The sequence below is a fragment of the Pseudophryne corroboree genome, chromosome 2 (genome assembly GCF_028390025.1).
Source record: "Pseudophryne corroboree isolate aPseCor3 chromosome 2, aPseCor3.hap2, whole genome shotgun sequence".
In the NCBI taxonomy this organism is placed as follows: domain Eukaryota; kingdom Metazoa; phylum Chordata; class Amphibia; order Anura; family Myobatrachidae; genus Pseudophryne; species Pseudophryne corroboree.
This window is the reverse complement of record NC_086445.1, coordinates 436,060,964-436,077,879: the sequence shown is the minus strand read 5'-3', so window position 1 is coordinate 436,077,879 and position 16,916 is coordinate 436,060,964. Positions and strand designations below refer to the sequence as shown.

Genomic DNA, 16,916 nt, shown 5'->3' with positions numbered 1-16,916 from the left:
TAATGCGTTTGTGTCAGCTGTAGTAAGCGCAGAAAACCTAACTAACTTCAGATTTCTGTTGATTTCTTTGGAGTGGGTGAACAGAAAATAAGAATTTACTTACCGATAATTCTATTTCTCATAGTCCGTAGTGGATGCTGGGGACTCCGAAAGGACCATGGGGAATAGCGGCTCCGCAGGAGACTGGGCACAAAAGTAAAAAGCTTTAGGACTACCTGGTGTGCACTGGCTCCTCCCCCTATGACCCTCCTCCAAGCCTCAGTTAGGATACTGTGCCCGGATGAGCGTACACAATAAGGAAGGATTTTGAATCCCGGGTAAGACTCATACCAGCCACACCAATCACACCGTACAACTTGTGATTTGAACCCAGTTAACAGCATGATAACAGAGGAGCCTCTGAAAAGATGGCTCACAACAATAATAACCCGATTTTTGTAACAATAACCATGTACAAGTATTGCAGACAATCCGCACTTGGGATGGGCGCCCAGCATCCACTACGGACTATGAGAAATAGAATTATCGGTAAGTAAATTCTTATTTTCTCTAACGTCCTAGTGGATGCTGGGAACTCCGAAAGGACCATGGGGATTATACCAAAGCTCCCAAACGGGCGGGAGAGTGCGGATGACTCTGCAGCACCGAATGAGAGAACTCCAGGTCCTCCTCAGCCAGGGTATCAAATTTGTAGAATTTTGCAAACGTATTTGCCCCTGACCAAGTAGCTGCTCGGCAAAGTTGTAAAGCCGAGACCCCTCGGGTAGCCGCCCAAGATGAGCCCACTTTCCGTGTGGAATGGGCTTTTACAGATTTTGGCTGTGGCAGGCCTGCCACAGAATGTGCAAGCTGAATTGTACTACAAATCCAACGAGCAATCGTCTGCTTAGAAGCAGGGGCACCCAGCTTGCTGGGTGCATACAGGATAAACAGTGAGTCAGATTTTCTGACTCCAGCCGTCCTGGAAACATATATTTTCAGGGCCCTGACTACGTCCAGCAACTTGGAATCCTCCAAGTCCCTAGTAGCCGCAGGCACCACAATAGGCTGGTTTAAGTGAAATGCTGAAACCACCTTAGGGAGAAATTGAGGACGAGTCCTCAATTCTGCCCTGTCCGTATGAAAAATCAGGTAAGGGCTTTTATAGGATAAAGCCGCCAATTCTGATACACGCCTGGCTGAAGCCAGGGCTAACAGCATTACCACTTTCCATGTGAGATATTTTAAGTCCACAGTGGTGAGTGGTTCAAACCAATGTGATTTTAGGAATCCCAAAACTACATTGAGATCCCAAGGTGCCACTGGAGGCACAAAAGGAGGCTGTATATGCAGTACCCCCTTGACAAACGTCTGAACTTCAGGAACTGAAGCTAGTTCTTTTTGGAAGAATATTGACAGGGCCGAAATTTGAACCTTAATGGACCCTAATTTGAGGCCCATAGACAGTCCTGTTTGCAGGAAATGCAGGAATCAACCCAGTTGAAATTCCTCTGTAGGGGCCTTCCTGGCCTCACACCACGCAACATATTTACGCCAAATACGGTGATAATGTTGCACAGTTACATCCTTCCTGGCTTTGATCAGGGTAGGGATAACTTCATCCGGAATGCCTTTTTCCTTCAGGATCCGGCGTTCAACCGCCATGCCGTCAAACGCAGCCGCGGTAAGTCTTGGAACAGACATGGTCCCTGCTGGAGCAGGTCCTTTCTTAGAGGTAGAGGCCACGGGTCTTCCGTGAGCATCTCTTGAATTTCCGGGTACCAAGTCCTTCTTGGCCAATCCGGAGCCACGAGTATAGTCTTTACACCTCTCCTTCTTATGATTCTCAGTACCTTGGGTATGAGAGGCAGAGGAGGGAACACATACACTGACTGGTACACCCACGGTGTTACCAGAGCGTCCACAGCTATTGCCTGAGGGTCCCTTGACCTGGCGCAATATCTGTCCAGTTTTTTGTTGAGGCGGGACGCCATCATGTCCACCTTTGGTTTTTCCCAACGGTTCACAATCATGTGGAAGACTTCTGGGTGAAGTCCCCACTCCCCCGGGTGAAGATCGTGTCTGCTGAGGAAGTCTGCTTCCCAGTTGTCCACTCCCGGAATGAACACTGCTGACAGTGCTATCACATGATTTTCCGCCCAGCGAAGAATCCTTGCAACTTCCGTCATTGCCCTCCTGCTTCTTGTGCCGCCCTGTCTGTTTACGTGGGCGACTGCCGTGATGTTGTCCGACTGGATCAACACCGGCTGACCCTGAAGCAGAGGCCTTGCCTGACTTAGGGCATTGTAAATGGCCCTTAGTTCCAGGATATTTATGTGAAGTGACGTTTCCATGCTTGACCACAAGCCCTGGAAATTTTTTCCCTGTGTGACTGCTCCCCAGCCTCTCAGGCTGGCATCCGTGGTCACCAGGACCCAATCCTGAATGCCGAATCTGCGGCCCTCTAGGAGATGAGCACTCTGTAACCACCACAGGAGAGACACCCTTGTCCTTGGAGACAGGGTTATCCGCTGATGCATTTGAAGATGCGATCCGGACCATTTGTCCAGCAGATCCCACTGAAAAGTTCTTGCGTGGAATCTGCCGAATGGAATCGCTTCGTAAGAAGCCACCATCTTTCCCAGGACCCTTGTGCATTGATGCACTGACACTTGGCCTGGTCTTCGGAGGTTCCTGACTAGGTCGGATAACTCCCTGGCTTTCTCCTCCGGGAGAAACACCTTTTTCTGTACTGTGTCCAGAATCATCCCTAGGAACAGCAGACGTGTCGTCGGAATCAGCTGCGATTTTGGAATATTTAGAATCCATCCGTGCTGTCGTAGTACTACTTGAGATAGTGCTACTCCGACCTCTAACTGTTCTCTGGACCTTGCCCTTATCAGGAGATCGTCCAAGTAAGGGATAATTAAGACGCCTTTTCTTCGAAGAAGAATCATCATTTCGGCCATTACCTTGGTAAAGACCCGGGGTGCCGTGGACAATCCAAACGGCAGCGTCTGAAACGGATAGTGACAGTTCTGTACCACAAACCTGAGGTACCCTTGGTGAGAAGGGCAAATTGGGACATGGAGGTAAGCATCCTTGATGTCCAGAGACACCATATAGTCCCCTTCTTCCAGATTCGCTATCACTGCTCTGAGTGACTCCATCTTGAACTTGAACCTTTTTATGTAAGTGTTCAAGGATTTCAGATTTAAAATGGGTCTCACCGAGCCGTCCGGCTTCGGTACCACAAACAGCGTGGAATAATACCCCTTTCCCTGTTGTAGGAGGGGTACCTTGATTATCACCTGCTGGGAATACAGCTTGTGAATGGCTTCCAATACCGCCTCCCTGTCGGGGGGAGACATTGGTAAAGCAGACTTCAGGAACCGGCGAGGGGGAGACGTCTCGAATTCCAATTTGTACCCCTGAGATACTACCTGCAGGATCCAGGGGTCCACTTGCGAGTGAGCCCACTGCGCGCTGAAATTCTTGAGACGGGCCCCCACCGTGCCTGAGTCCGCTTGTAAGGCCCCAGCGTCATGCTGAGGACTTGGCAGAAGCGGGGGAGGGCTTCTGTTCGTGGGAAGAGGCTGTCTGCTGCAGTCTTTTTCCCCTTCCTCTGCCCCGGGGCAGATATGAGTGGCCTTTTGCCCGCTTGCCCTTATGGGGACGAAAGGACTGAGCCTGAAAAGACGGTATCTTTTTCTGCTGAGAGGTGACCTGGGGTAAAAAGGTGGATTTCCCAGCCGTTGCCGTGGCCACCAGGTCCGATAGACCGACCCCAAATAACTCCTCCCCTTTATACGGCAATACTTCCATATGCCGTTTGGAATCCGCATCACCTGACCACTGTCGCGTCCATAACCCTCTTCTGGCAGAAATGGACATCGCACTTACTCTTGATGCCAGAGTGCAAATATCCCTCTGTGCATCTCGCATATATAGAAATGCATCCTTTAACTGCTCTATAGTCAATAATATATTGTCCCTGTCCAGGGTATCAATATTTTCAGTCAGGGAATCCGACCAAGCCACCCCAGCACTGCACATCCAGGCTGAGGCGATTGCTGGTCGCAGTATAATACCAGTATGTGTGTATATACTTTTTAGGATATTTTCCAGCTTCCTATCAGCTGGTTCCTTGAGGGCGGCCGTATCAGGAGACGGTAACGCCACTTGTTTTGATAAGCGTGTGAGCGCCTTATCTACCCTAGGGGGTGTTTCCCAACGTGCCCTAACCTCTGGCGGGAAAGGGTATAATGCCAATAATTTTTTAGAAATTAGCAGTTTTTTATCGGGGGAAACCCACGCTTCATCACACACCTCATTTAATTCATCTGATTCAGGAAAAACTACGGGTAGTTTTTTCACACCCCACATAATACCCTTTTTTGTGGTACTTGTAGTATCAGAAATGTTCAAAACCTCCTTCAATGCCGTGATCATGTAACGTGTGGCCCTACTGGAAAATACGTTTGTTTTCTCACCGTCGACACTGGAGTCAGTGTCCGTATCGACCTGAGGTAACGGGCGTTTTGAGCCCCTGACGGTGTTTGAGACGCCTGTACAGGTATTAACTGATTTGTCGGCTGTCTCATGTCGTCAACAGTCTTTTGTAAAGTGCTGACACTATCACGTAATTCTTTCCATAAGACCATCCAGTCAGGTGTCGACTCCCTAGGGGGTGACATCACTAACACAGGCAATTGCTCCGCCTCCACATCATTTTCCTCCTCATACATGTCGACACAACGTACCGACACACAGCACACACACAGGGAATGCTCTGACAGAGGACAGGACCCCACTAGCCCTTTGGGGAGACAGAGGGAGAGTTTGCCAGCACACACCAGAGCGCTATATATATATATAGGGATAACCTTATATAAGTGTTTTTCCCTGATATAGCTGCTGTATATATTTATCTGCCAAATTAGTGCCCCCCCCCCCCCCCTCTCTTGTTTTACCCTGTTTCTGTAGTTCAGGACTGCAGGGGAGAGTCAGGGAGCCTTCCTCCAACGGAGCTGTGAGGAAAAAATGGCGCCAGTGTGCTGAGGAGACAGGCTCCGCCCCCTTCTCGGCGGCCTTTCTCCCGCTTTTTTATGGGAAAATTGGCAGGGGTTAAATGCATCCATATAGCCCAGGAGCTATATGTGATGTATTTTTTGCCAAAAAAGGTGTTTTTATTGCGTCTCAGGGCGCCCCCCCCCCCCCAGCGCCCTGCACCCTCAGTGACCGGAGTGTGAAGTGTGCTGAGAGCAATGGCGCACAGCTGCGGTGCTGTGCGCTACCTTATTGAAGACAGGACGTCTTCTGCCGCCGATTTTCCGGACCTCTTCAGTCTTCTGGCTCTGTAAGGGGGCCGGCGGCGCGGCTCTGGGACCCATCCATGGCTGGGCCTGTGATCGTCCCTCTGGAGCTAATGTCCAGTAGCCTAAGAAGCCCAATCCACTCTGCACGCAGGTGAGTTCGCTTCTTCTCCCCTTAGTCCCTCGATGCAGTGAGCCTGTTGCCAGCAGGTTTCACTGAAAATAAAAAACCTACTTTAAACTTTTACTCTAAGCAGCTCAGGAGAGCCACCTAGATTGCACCCTTCTCGTTCGGGCACAAAAATCTAACTGAGGCTTGGAGGAGGGTCATAGGGGGAGGAGCCAGTGCACACCAGGTAGTCCTAAAGCTTTTTACTTTTGTGCCCAGTCTCCTGCGGAGCCGCTATTCCCCATGGTCCTTTCGGAGTCCCCAGCATCCACTAGGACGTTAGAGAAATCCACATTAAGGGGCTGATTCAGTATCACCCGCAGAAGTGCGGAAATCGCTATTTGCTGATTTCCGCACTTCTGTGCATGCGCGCAAGGCAGTGCACGCATGAGCAAGGTCTTTAACTGGTCTCAAACAGTTTAAGAGCCGGCAGGGGCGGCGATGCACCGCTTAGGGGGTGCGGTCTGGACAACGCAGCTTCTCCGTACCTTTTGTGGGGCGGGACGCGGTGGTTGAGTGAAGTCACACGCAGCCGCTACAACCCAAGGCAGAGACCCTTATCATGCGAGCGCTTCACTGCAGAGCGAAGTGTTCGCATTATAGTGGGGGCGCAGGACCCGGCATGCGGAGGGGGGGGGGGGGGGTGGCCCCCTTCATGCTAGGGAAAAGAGATGTAGTTTTGCTACTTATAGCAAAAGTACAACTGATGCTGAATAGGGCCCAAAGTGCAGGTTGAAAGTGAAGAGCCCTAGGCACTGCCACATTACTGTGGTAATTAGCGCGGTTAATTAAATTTGGCCTCACGGAATCTATTTATAAAAGTGATAAAGATTTTTTGGCTACTCTTTAGATATAGAAATAATAATTTCTTACCACATATTAAAAGCACAAACACCTGATAAAACGGTCAGATCTCTGCTGTTTCACTTCACATGTAGTAGAAGTTTCGGCTCCATACTCTAAAATTCTCTTTCTGCTTTCTCCCACAGTGCATAGCATTCCCAGCTCTCCTAGAACCCGCTCTGTGCATGTGCAGACAGTGGCCAACAAAAATGTAACGCTGTGTTTCGCTTTTGCAAAAGGTGGCAAAAAGAGCCCAGGCCATTTCCTACATGATCTATCCCAGCATTACAATTAACAGAAATAGATAAAATACATGTGAAATGTTGTGAACATTTACAACGGAGATTTGCATTTCTTGTTAAATAGAGCCCTACATTAACGTAATCATGTTTACTTTGCAATCATTGTCTCAGCTTGCTGCTAAAAATGTCTAAGTTCAAAAACTGGACATGGAGACGCTTTGAATTTAGCCAAACTAGTATATTCTGCATTATTATTACCAGTTATGTATCTAGCGTACACATTCTGCAATGCTTTACATTATGCAAAGTAATAAGAGAAAATATACTTGGGGGGCAGAGAAGCCAAATTTAAAGAGTGGATGGGGGTGATCTCTATACACCCCCCTCCATATGACTTTAAAAACAAGATTTATGGTAAGAACTTACCATTGTTAAATCTCTTTCTGCGAGGTACACTGGGCTCCACAAGGAATAACATCGGGGTGTTGAGTAGGATCTTGATCCGAGGCACCAACAGGCTCAAAGCTCTGACCTTCTTCCCAAGATACATAGCACCGCCTCCTATATCACCCCACCTCCGTGGACAGGAGCTCAGTTTTGTTAACCAGACCAATGCAGTAGCAGGTAAAAGAGACGACAACCGTTAGCAGCCACATACACCACACTCTCCCGACAGAAGAAGGTGTCAGTGGCTAATGCCATACCAACCCAAAGAAGCAAAGTGCGTCAGGATGGGCGCCTTGTGGAGCCCAGTGTACCTCGCAGAAAGAGAATTAACAACGGTAAGTTCTTACCATAAATCTCATTTTCTGCTGCGGGGTACACTGGGCTCCACAAGGAATAACATCGGGGATGTCTTAAAGCAGTTCCTTATGGGAGGGGACGCACTGTAGCGGGCACAAGAACCCGGCGTCCAAAGGTAGCATCCTGGGAGGCGGAAGTATCGAAGGCATAGAACCTAATGAACGTGTACCCAGAGGACCACGTAGCCGCCTTGCACAATTGTTCAAGGGTCGCACCACAGTGGGCCGCCCAAGAAGGTCCAACCGACCGAGTAGAATGGGCTTTGATGGTAGCAGGAACCGGATGACCAGCCTGTACATAAGCATGTGCAATCACCATTCTAAACCATCTGGCCAGTGTCTGCTTGGAAGCAGGCCAGGCACGTTTGTGAAAACCAAACAGCACGAAAAGAGAATCAGATTTCCTAATGGAGGATGTTCTCTTCACATAGATACGGAGAGCCCGTACTACATCCAAAGACCGCTCTTTGGTAGACAACTCAGGAGAATTAAAGGCCGGAACCACAATCTCCTGGGTAAGGAAGATACCACCTTAGGCAAATAACCAGGGCGCGTTCTAAGAACTGCCCGGTCACGGTGAAAAATCAGATAGGTTCCTTATCCTGTAGGTCCCCCTAAGTCCGAGACCCTTCTAGCAGAGGCAATAGCCAGCAAAAACAAAACCTTAAAGGAAAGCCACTTAAGGTCTGCAGACACAAGAGGTTCAAACGGATACTCTTGCAAGGCCTCCAGAACCACTGACAAATCCCAAGGGGACACTGGTATTACGTAAGAAGGTTGAATCCGTAACACCCCATGAGTGAAAGTATGAACATCAGGCAGGGTAGCAATCTTTCTCTGAAACCATACCGACAAGGCAGAAATGTGAACCTTGAGGGATGCCAGATGAAGGCCTAAGTCCAGGCCTTTTTGTAGGATGGGCAAAAGTTTGGCCGTACTAAACTTGTAAAGTCATGGTTATTAGACGCGCACCAAGCTAAGTAAGAATTCCAGACCCTATGTTAAATCTGAGAAGAAGCTGGTTTACGGGGCTTCAACATACTGTAGTATTAAAGATCGCCTCAGAAAACTCTCGGCCCTCAAGACGGAAGCTTCAAGAGCCACGCCGTCAAAGCCAGTCGGGCCAAATCCTGGTAAATACAAGGGCCCTGAAGTAGGAGGTCTGGTCGTTGTGGAAGTAGAAGGGGACGCTCTATCGAGAGACCCTGTAGATATGAGAACCAGTGCCATCTGGGCCACGCCAGAGCGATCATAAGCAGGGTTCCTCCTTCATGTTTAAACTTCTTTATTACTCTGAGCAGGAGTGACACCGGAGGGAACACATATGGCAGCTGAAAGCTCCATGGGATTGCTAGTGCGTCTACGAACACCGCTTGAGGATCCCTTGTCCTTGCTCCGAAGACCGGAACCTTGTGATTGTGTTGAGACGCCATTAAGTCCACATCTGGAAAGCCCTACTTGTCCACGAGGAGTTGAAATACTTCTGGATGGAGGCTCCACTCTCCGGCGTGTACATCCTGACGACTGAGAAAGTCCGCTTCCCAGTTGAGGACCCCCAGAATGAACACTGCCGACATGGCTGGCAGATGGCGTTCCGCCCATTGAAGAATCCTTGATACTTCCCTCATCGCCATGTGGCTTCGAGTGCCGCCCTGATGATTTATGTACGCCACCGTGGTGGCATTGTCCAATTGTACTTGAACAGGTCTGTTTTGTATCAAACGCTGGGCCAAGTTCAGTGCATTGAACACCGCCCGCAGTTCCAGAATGTTTATCGGGAGGAGAGACTCCTCCTTGGTCCACCGGCCCTGAAGGGAGTGTTGCTCCAACACCGCGCCCCAACCCCTCAGACTGGCATCAGTTGTCAGAAGGACCCAGTTGGAGAGCCAGAAGTAACGACCCCCGCTCAAATCGGTGGTTCTGAAGCCACCAGCTCAGTGAGACGGACCTCCGGAGACGAGGAGTTCATTTGAGACCTGATCCAGTGAGGCAGGCCGTCCCACTTGGCAAGAATTAGCTTCTGCAGAGGGCGGGAATGGAATGGAGCGTACTCCGCCATGTCAAAAGCCGACACCATGAGACCTAGCACTTGCATTACCGAATGTATCGACACTTGCGGACGAGATAGGAAGCATGGAATCCTGTCCTGAAGTTTCAGGACCTTCTCCTGAGATAAGAACAACCGCTGGTTGAGAGTGTCCACCAACGCCCCTAGGTGCACCATGCTCTGAGCAGGGACCAGGGAAGATTTCTTCCAGTTGATGAGCCACCAGTGGGCTTGCAGAAACTGGATAGTCAGATCCAGATGGCGTAGGAGAATTTCTGGGGAATTTGCCAGGATCAACAAGTCGTCCAGGTACGGTAGGATCCTGACCCCTTGGCGGAGGAGTACAGCCGTCATTACCGCCATGACCTTGGTGAAAACTCGCGGAGCCGTGGTCAAACCAAAAGTTAACGCCCGAAATTGGTAATGGAGGTTGCCAACCGCAAACCTCAGGTATTGCTGATGAGGCATTGCAATGGGAATATGCAAGTAAGCATCCTGTATGTCCAGAGAGACAATATAATCCCCAGGTTCCAATGCTAGAACAATAGAGCGAAGAGTTACTATACAAAACTTGGAGACCCTCACAAATTTGTTGAAGGACTTGAGGTTGAGAATGGGCCGGGAGGACCCATTCGGTTTCGGGACTAAGAACAGCGGTGAATAGTACCCCTTGCCTCTCTGAGCCAGAGGCACCTGTTCTACTACTCCTGTGTTCAGGAGGAACTATACCGCCGAATTATGAGTTTTTGCCTTCACCTGATCCGAAGGGACGTCTGTCAGGCAGAATCTATGAGGGAGACTACTTCCCGTGAACCAGGCATCGGAAGTGGTCTTCAAACATTCCCGGGTAAACCCTAGAAGTCGGCCCCCTACGCTGGGATCCCCCAGAGGGAGGCCCGCCCCATCATGCGGCAGGCTTGTCAGTTGTGGAAGCAGGCTGACGGCCAGCCCAGGCCTGTTTGGGTTTGGGCTTATTGGGTTTGGAAGTGCGAACCTGTGTCGAGTACGCCTGACCTTTTGCTTTCCCTGAAGGACGAAAGGAGCGAAAGGGAGTACTCTTAGCCTTCGGCACCGAAGGAGCAGTACTAGGTAGACCTGCTGTTTTAGCAGAAGCTAAGTCAGCCACTATCTTGTTGAGGTCTTCTCCAAAAAGAATGTCTCCCATAAAAGGGAGTACCTGCAGATCCACAGACCAGGACCGTAACCAGAGAATCCGGCGTGCCAAAATGGACGTAACAGAAGCCTTGACCGCCAGAACACCGGCATCAGAAGCCGCCTCATTAATGTAATGAGACGCTGTGACAAAATATGACAGACACTGTCTAGCATGATCAGAAGCGTTGGAAGGCAACTCCGCCTCCAGCTCCTGAGCCCACGCTTCAACAGCCTGCAGCCCATGTCGCTGCAATGGTGGGCCTATGCGCAGCACCAGTTAGAGTGTAAATTGCCTTTAAACAACCCTCCACACGCTTATCCGTCGGTTATTTCAGAGAGGTGACGGTAGTTACCGGCACAGCTGAGGATACCACCAGCCACGCCACCTGCGAATACACTGGCGGGGGTGTTTCTCAATTTTTACTTAGCTCCGCTGCAAGGGGGTAGCGAGCCAGCATCTTCTTATGAGGCGTGATTCTTTCCTGGATTTTCCCAGGACTCCTGACATATGTCAACTAAATGGTCAGAATGAGGTAAAACTTGTTTATCCACTCTCTGGCGTTTAAACCTATCCGGTTTCTTAGGGACAGCATCAGGCTCCGGTCATCATCAACGTGGAGAACAAACCTGATAGCTTCCAACAAGTCAGGAACATCCACCTCTGAAACAGCATCCCCACCAGAAGCGTCGGGGTCGAAATCTGTGGGGTCAGTCTAAACGCCATCCTCATCAGACAAGGTGTCTGGGACATTGTTGGATTGTGAGGAAGTAATTGCCCGCTTAGAGAACCCCTTGGTCTTAGGCGGGCGAGGGTTAGACTACTGAGTAGTCAGTGATTGATTCAATTGCTGTAACTGATAGGACAGTTGATCTGCCCATGGCGGGTTAACCGCAGGGACTTTAAGCGGTTGTACCGGCACAAATGGTCCCATAGGGGGCGTTAGTCTAGTTACCAGCATATTCAATAGCGTGGAGAAGGTCACCCAAGTTGGTTGCTACAGTCCCACTGGGGGTTTAGGAACCCCCAGAACCTGAACCCTCAGCTGCTAGGTTATCCTCAAATGTGTCTGCAGAGTCACCACCACGCAACGTGGGATCAGCCCCAGCACCGTTGCTTTCCATAGCCGACAATCAAAAGCTCAATGCAAGGCAACACAGTACTCACCATCAGCACAATACCGCAGGAACCCCCCGTGCAGTGTATTTCAGCACAAACAGGGAATTCCAGAGGCATATGGTGACTAGAAATCACAGAGAAAATTACACAGTAGGTATATCTTGTGAAACACCTATATAGTCTAATAAACCTGACACACTTAGCACGCTCAGGTTACAGAATATAGGGGTAGCAAGCTGAGTGAAATACACGATATAGCAGCCACGCAGCAGCTACATGCACACACACACAGTCGCAATGTACAATGCAGAAGTTATATCATACGATAAGACTGCACTGGACTAGCAATACTCAGTATGGAGATAGATATATATATATATATATATATACATACATACATACATACATACATACATACATAGTGTTCACTCTAGGAGTGAAAAGGGGCAGGGCGCCGGACTCCGGGGGCACACGAGCGCGCGTCCGAAATGGGGGCGCGGCCACGCAAATTAGGGGACGTGGCCACGTCTTCGTCATTTTAGGGGGCGGTGCGGCCCACAGACGCTACTATAGAGAACGTCTGTGGCCGGCGACGTCACTGTTGGGGGCGTGCCCAGCACCTCCGTCGGTGCTGGGCTTCCCCCAGCCCTCTCCAAATGCGTGAATGGATGCCGCGCGCATGCGCACGGCATCTATACACGCCGGGAGGGCAGGGAGCAGGCGGCTGTTCTAGCAGGGCGCCGCAAAAGGGGCAGGGCGGGTTTTGCCTGTTAAAAAACGGGCAGGGCGCGGCGCCCTGCTAAAACAGCCTAGAGTGAACACTAATATACACACACACATACATATACACACAAACATTAGATATATCAAAACCCAGTAAATACTGGATGTATATCACAGGGTATTTGTACTACACAGCCCTGACTGGTTGCACTTTTTCTTAACTAACACTGTCCACTGACAGGTAGAATACTTCAGTGTCCTGTAAAATGCACAGTGCTGAGGTGCAGGCGGCTTTACAGAGGAGGATTTGCCCAAGCAGTCCCAGGAACAGCGCAGCTCCATGTAATGGTGGCTGACAGGGAGTGAGGGAGAGATATGCAGCTCCAGGGCGGGAACATTTGCCTAAATGGCGCCCTGGGGCTGGGGGAGGGGCTACAGGTCAGGCCTCATTCCCCATGCTGGCTTCCCCACCAGGCGCTGCGGGCTGTTAAACAAATGGTTTTATGAAGAAAACCGACCTGTGCCCGGTGCCCTGGTGGCTAGTGAAGCCCCTGCCCCTTACAGTGTCCACGCCAACGCGCGCGGCCCGCCTACCACCAGTCGCGCCGGATGGCGGTTAGAGCGGGCCAAAGAGACCCCTTACCTCCCCCTATACTGTATGCAGCCACGCGTTCTGGGAGAACGGCGGCGAGTGTGTGACTAACCAGAAGAACACCGGAGCCTCCGCTGTAATTACCCGGCAACCACAGCGTGGGAGTATACAGCGCCGCTAGGGGCATGAAGAAGCTGCAGCAGGGGATGTCTGACTGACATCCAGACACTGCTGCAGCCCTTGAAGTCTTCAGATTTTCTTTTCTTCTGAAACAGCTTTTTCTTTAGGGTTGCAGGAGCAGCCCCCCTGTTGACTGCCTGCATACTGCAAGGCACCAACTACAAAACTGAGCACCTGTGCACGGAGGCGGGGTGATATAGGAGGCAGCGCTATACATCTTGGGAAGAAAGTCAAAGCTTTGAGCCTGTTGGTGCCTCGGATCAAGATCCTACTCTACAACCCGATGTTATTCCTTGTGGAGCACCGTGTACCCCGCAGCAGAAAATGCTTTGCACAGACATGGGTTGTGCCAGCAAAAAAAATACATTGTGGAGGAAACTCAATCGATTTATTTTTTAAAGCCCAATACACACTAGACGAGAAAATGAAAGATCTCGCTCAGAATGGCCGATCTGAGTGAGATCTTTCACAATCTCGTCCAGTGTGTACACTCAATTGTTAACGACCCCCTCCCTCGTCTGAACATGTACAGATGAGGGAGGTCCTCGTTAACGACAGCCATGCTGCGACGTCACCCCCCCCCCCCCCATCGGCAAGTATGTGTGCACTTGCCGATGCCGGCACCCCGCCGGGCCCCAGATGCCACTAATAGTGTGTACTAGGCATTATAGTTTGATTTTTAGTTGCTTATTCTGTATTAACTGTAGCAATCATTTTAGTAACATTTATGTGAATGTGAAGTAACAGAAAGCTATATAGAAATACATATCCAATTCCAATAGCCAGAGGTGCGCTTGTGGGGGAAGCCAGCATGGGGAATGAGGCCTGACCTGTAGCCCCTCCCCCAGCCCCAGGGCGCCATTTAGGCAAATGTTCCCGCCCTGGAGCTGCATATCTCTCCCTCACTCCCTGTCAGCCACCATTACATGGAGCTGCGCTGTTCCTGGGACTGCTTGGGCAAATCCTCCTCTGTAAAGCCGCCTGCACCTCAGCACTGTGCATTTTACAGGACACTGAAGTATTCTACCTGTCAGTGGACAGTGTTAGTTAAGAAAAAGTGCAACCAGTCAGGGCTGTGTAGTACAAATACCCTGTGATATACATCCAGTATTTACTGGGTTTTGATATATCTAATGTTTGTGTGTATATGTATGTGTGTGTGTATATTAGTGTTCACTCTAGGCTGTTTTAGCAGGGCGCCGCGCCCTGCCCGTTTTTTAACAGGCAAAACCCGCCCTGCCCCTTTTGCGGCGCCCTGCTAGAACAGCCGCCTGCTCCCTGCCCTCCCGGCGTGTATAGATGCCGTGCGCATGCGCGCGGCATCCATTCACGCATTTGGAGAGGGCTGACGGAGGTGCTGGGCACGCCCCCAACAGTGACGTCGCCGGCCACAGACGTTCTCTATAGTAGCGTCTGTGGGCCGCACCGCCCCCTAAAATGACGAAGACGTGGCCACGTCCCCTAATTTGCGTGGCCGCGCCCCCATTTCGGACGCGCGCTCGTGTGCCCCCGGAGTCCGGCGCCCTGCCCCTTTTCACTCCTAGAGTGAACACTATGTATGTATGTATGTATGTATGTATGTATGTATGTGTATATATATATATATATATATATATATATATATATATATATATATATATATATATATATCTATCTATCTATCTTGAAAAAAAGACTGCGGGACTCAGGGTCTTGTGGCTGAATGATGTGTATTATAAATTCACAGCATGAGGCATCAACGTTTCGGGGTGTCTAACCCCTTTGTCTCTCACATCTTGACAAAGGGGTTAGACACCCCGAAACGTTGATGCCTCATGCTGTGAATTTATAATACACATCATTCAGCCACAAGACCCTGAGTGTCGCAGTCTTTTTTTTCAAGTTGTCCATCACCTTTACTGAAGGCACCGGGGCGCATCATTCATCAGAGGAGTGCCGGGCTTTGTATGAATATATATATATATATATATATATATATATATATCTCTGCTCCCTACAACTGTGGAGATACAGAGTGTACCTAAACAAAATAGCTGCAGCTCTGCTCCTTGTGCAGCTCATGGTTATGATATTTAGCTCTGTGCATCCCAACACTACACCTTAACTCTATTAACAGTTAATTAATTTAATGTGGCATTAAAAAGGTGATGAAATATTTATATGTATTTATCATAAGCAATAAGTCAGTTGAATTAAATCAGGGTGATGGTTTAAGCACTAATTAGGATTCATATCATAGTTACACATTTACAGGCATGTGTTGCTCTGCAGAAACTCTCCTCAAATGAATGCTCTTTACTCCCTCTCTTCAAGGCCCAATGATGATGAAAAAAGCTTATTACAAATAAAGAATGCACAATAGTTTCACTTTGAGATGAGACATAGGCATGAAAGGTTCAGCCATGTCTTGTCAAACCAACCTTAGGGGGTAATAATGATAATGACAATAACAGTTTTAAAACAAAGTAGGTAACTCCTTCCCACTCTGTCACAGGGGTGTGTGGAGTAACACGCAGCATATTGGGGTGGGAGGAGCTAAGAGGACCTTCACTGGCCACCTCATACTAGCCCTGCATGGCTATCCAGTGTAGGGAAGAGACCTTAAGCAAGTAATTAATGGTCATCATTTACAAAGCAGTCTATGCAATAACAGGGTCCAGCTTTTCGAATGGCTGATAAGAGACAAATATAAAAAATAAAGTAAGCAATTCTTATTGTACAGTCAAACTAATGCAATTAACCAGGGATGTCTGTGTGCCTGCAGGTAGCTGCCCGCCTCTACAAGTCATTGCATAACTTTTGGGGCCATATGTGCAAAAGTGCGAGTAGGATGCAGCTGGCACGCTGCAGAGAGGACATGGAGGGGTGTCATGTGTAGAATGCCTTCTCACACCACCCCTGCACGATCGCAGCCAGTCTCGCTGATGAAGCCGTGCATGCATGCAGCTGCCACCAACCTTATCTATGTCCTCTTCCTCCTCCTCTTCGGAAAAGTCCAGGATCTTGTTAGCGAGCAGCGGATGCCACTGCAGGCACTTTCTCTTTGGTCGTTTCCCAGCCCCGTCTCCGTCAGCTGCTGAGTGCTCCTTATTCCTGCTGCTGCTGCTGCCTTTCATCACTGTAACCTGCATGACACAATGCATCACAGTTAGTCCATCATAGCGGCCCAGCCAAACTAACTATAACACATCGCCAGAAAGTCTGCGCTCAGATCAAACAATGGATATTTGCTTTAACATGCGACGTGCAGGCAGGCGGAGCATCCCGGTGCCTCGTCCCCACTCTCTGTCTCCACTACTAGTGACAGGAGGGCAGCGCTTCTCCTCAGCCGGTACTCAACGCCGGGACTGAGTACCAGCACCTCTACGGGACTCACCGTGCTCAGCGCGCATGCGCCGGCAACTCTCGCATCTCCGCTCGTCCCCGGTAACGCGAGAGTTGCCGGCGCATGTCTTGTTCGCTGCGGGGTGGGGGGGACACAAGACTGACTGAGCTGCGGGAGCTACAGTAGTCGAGCCGCTCACGGCACATGCGCTATGGCTCCACGGCAGTCCTCCATTTCGTGACGCTGGGCATCAGGTCCCTACAATGCGGAGCGTGTTGTGTGCTTGGGAAAGGACGCCCCAATTGCAATAAGAAAAAAACATACATGAGGGAAACAAGTGGAGTTTATGAGGTTGTCTGGAGGGAGGAGGTAAAGGGCTATACTATAGTATAATCAAGGGGGAATGAACCAGAAGAGTAAAAAAAT

General features: G+C 49.8%; 1 protein-coding gene across 5 annotated transcripts in view; it reads right to left on the bottom strand.

The window, feature by feature from the left end:
• BBX (BBX high mobility group box domain containing) overlaps positions 1-16,593 on the bottom strand; it is a 244,701-nt gene extending 228,108 nt beyond the window's left edge. For 3 of the 5 annotated variants that reach the window (XM_063953619.1, XM_063953622.1, XM_063953624.1), the window contains exon 1: positions 16,123-16,535. In XM_063953619.1, coding sequence (XP_063809689.1) covers positions 16,123-16,308 — 186 coding nt within the window. In that variant the 5' untranslated portion in view covers positions 16,309-16,535. The other 2 variants (XM_063953620.1, XM_063953621.1) reach the window with 2 other exon arrangements.
• Between the last annotated feature and the right edge of the window lie 323 nt (positions 16,594-16,916).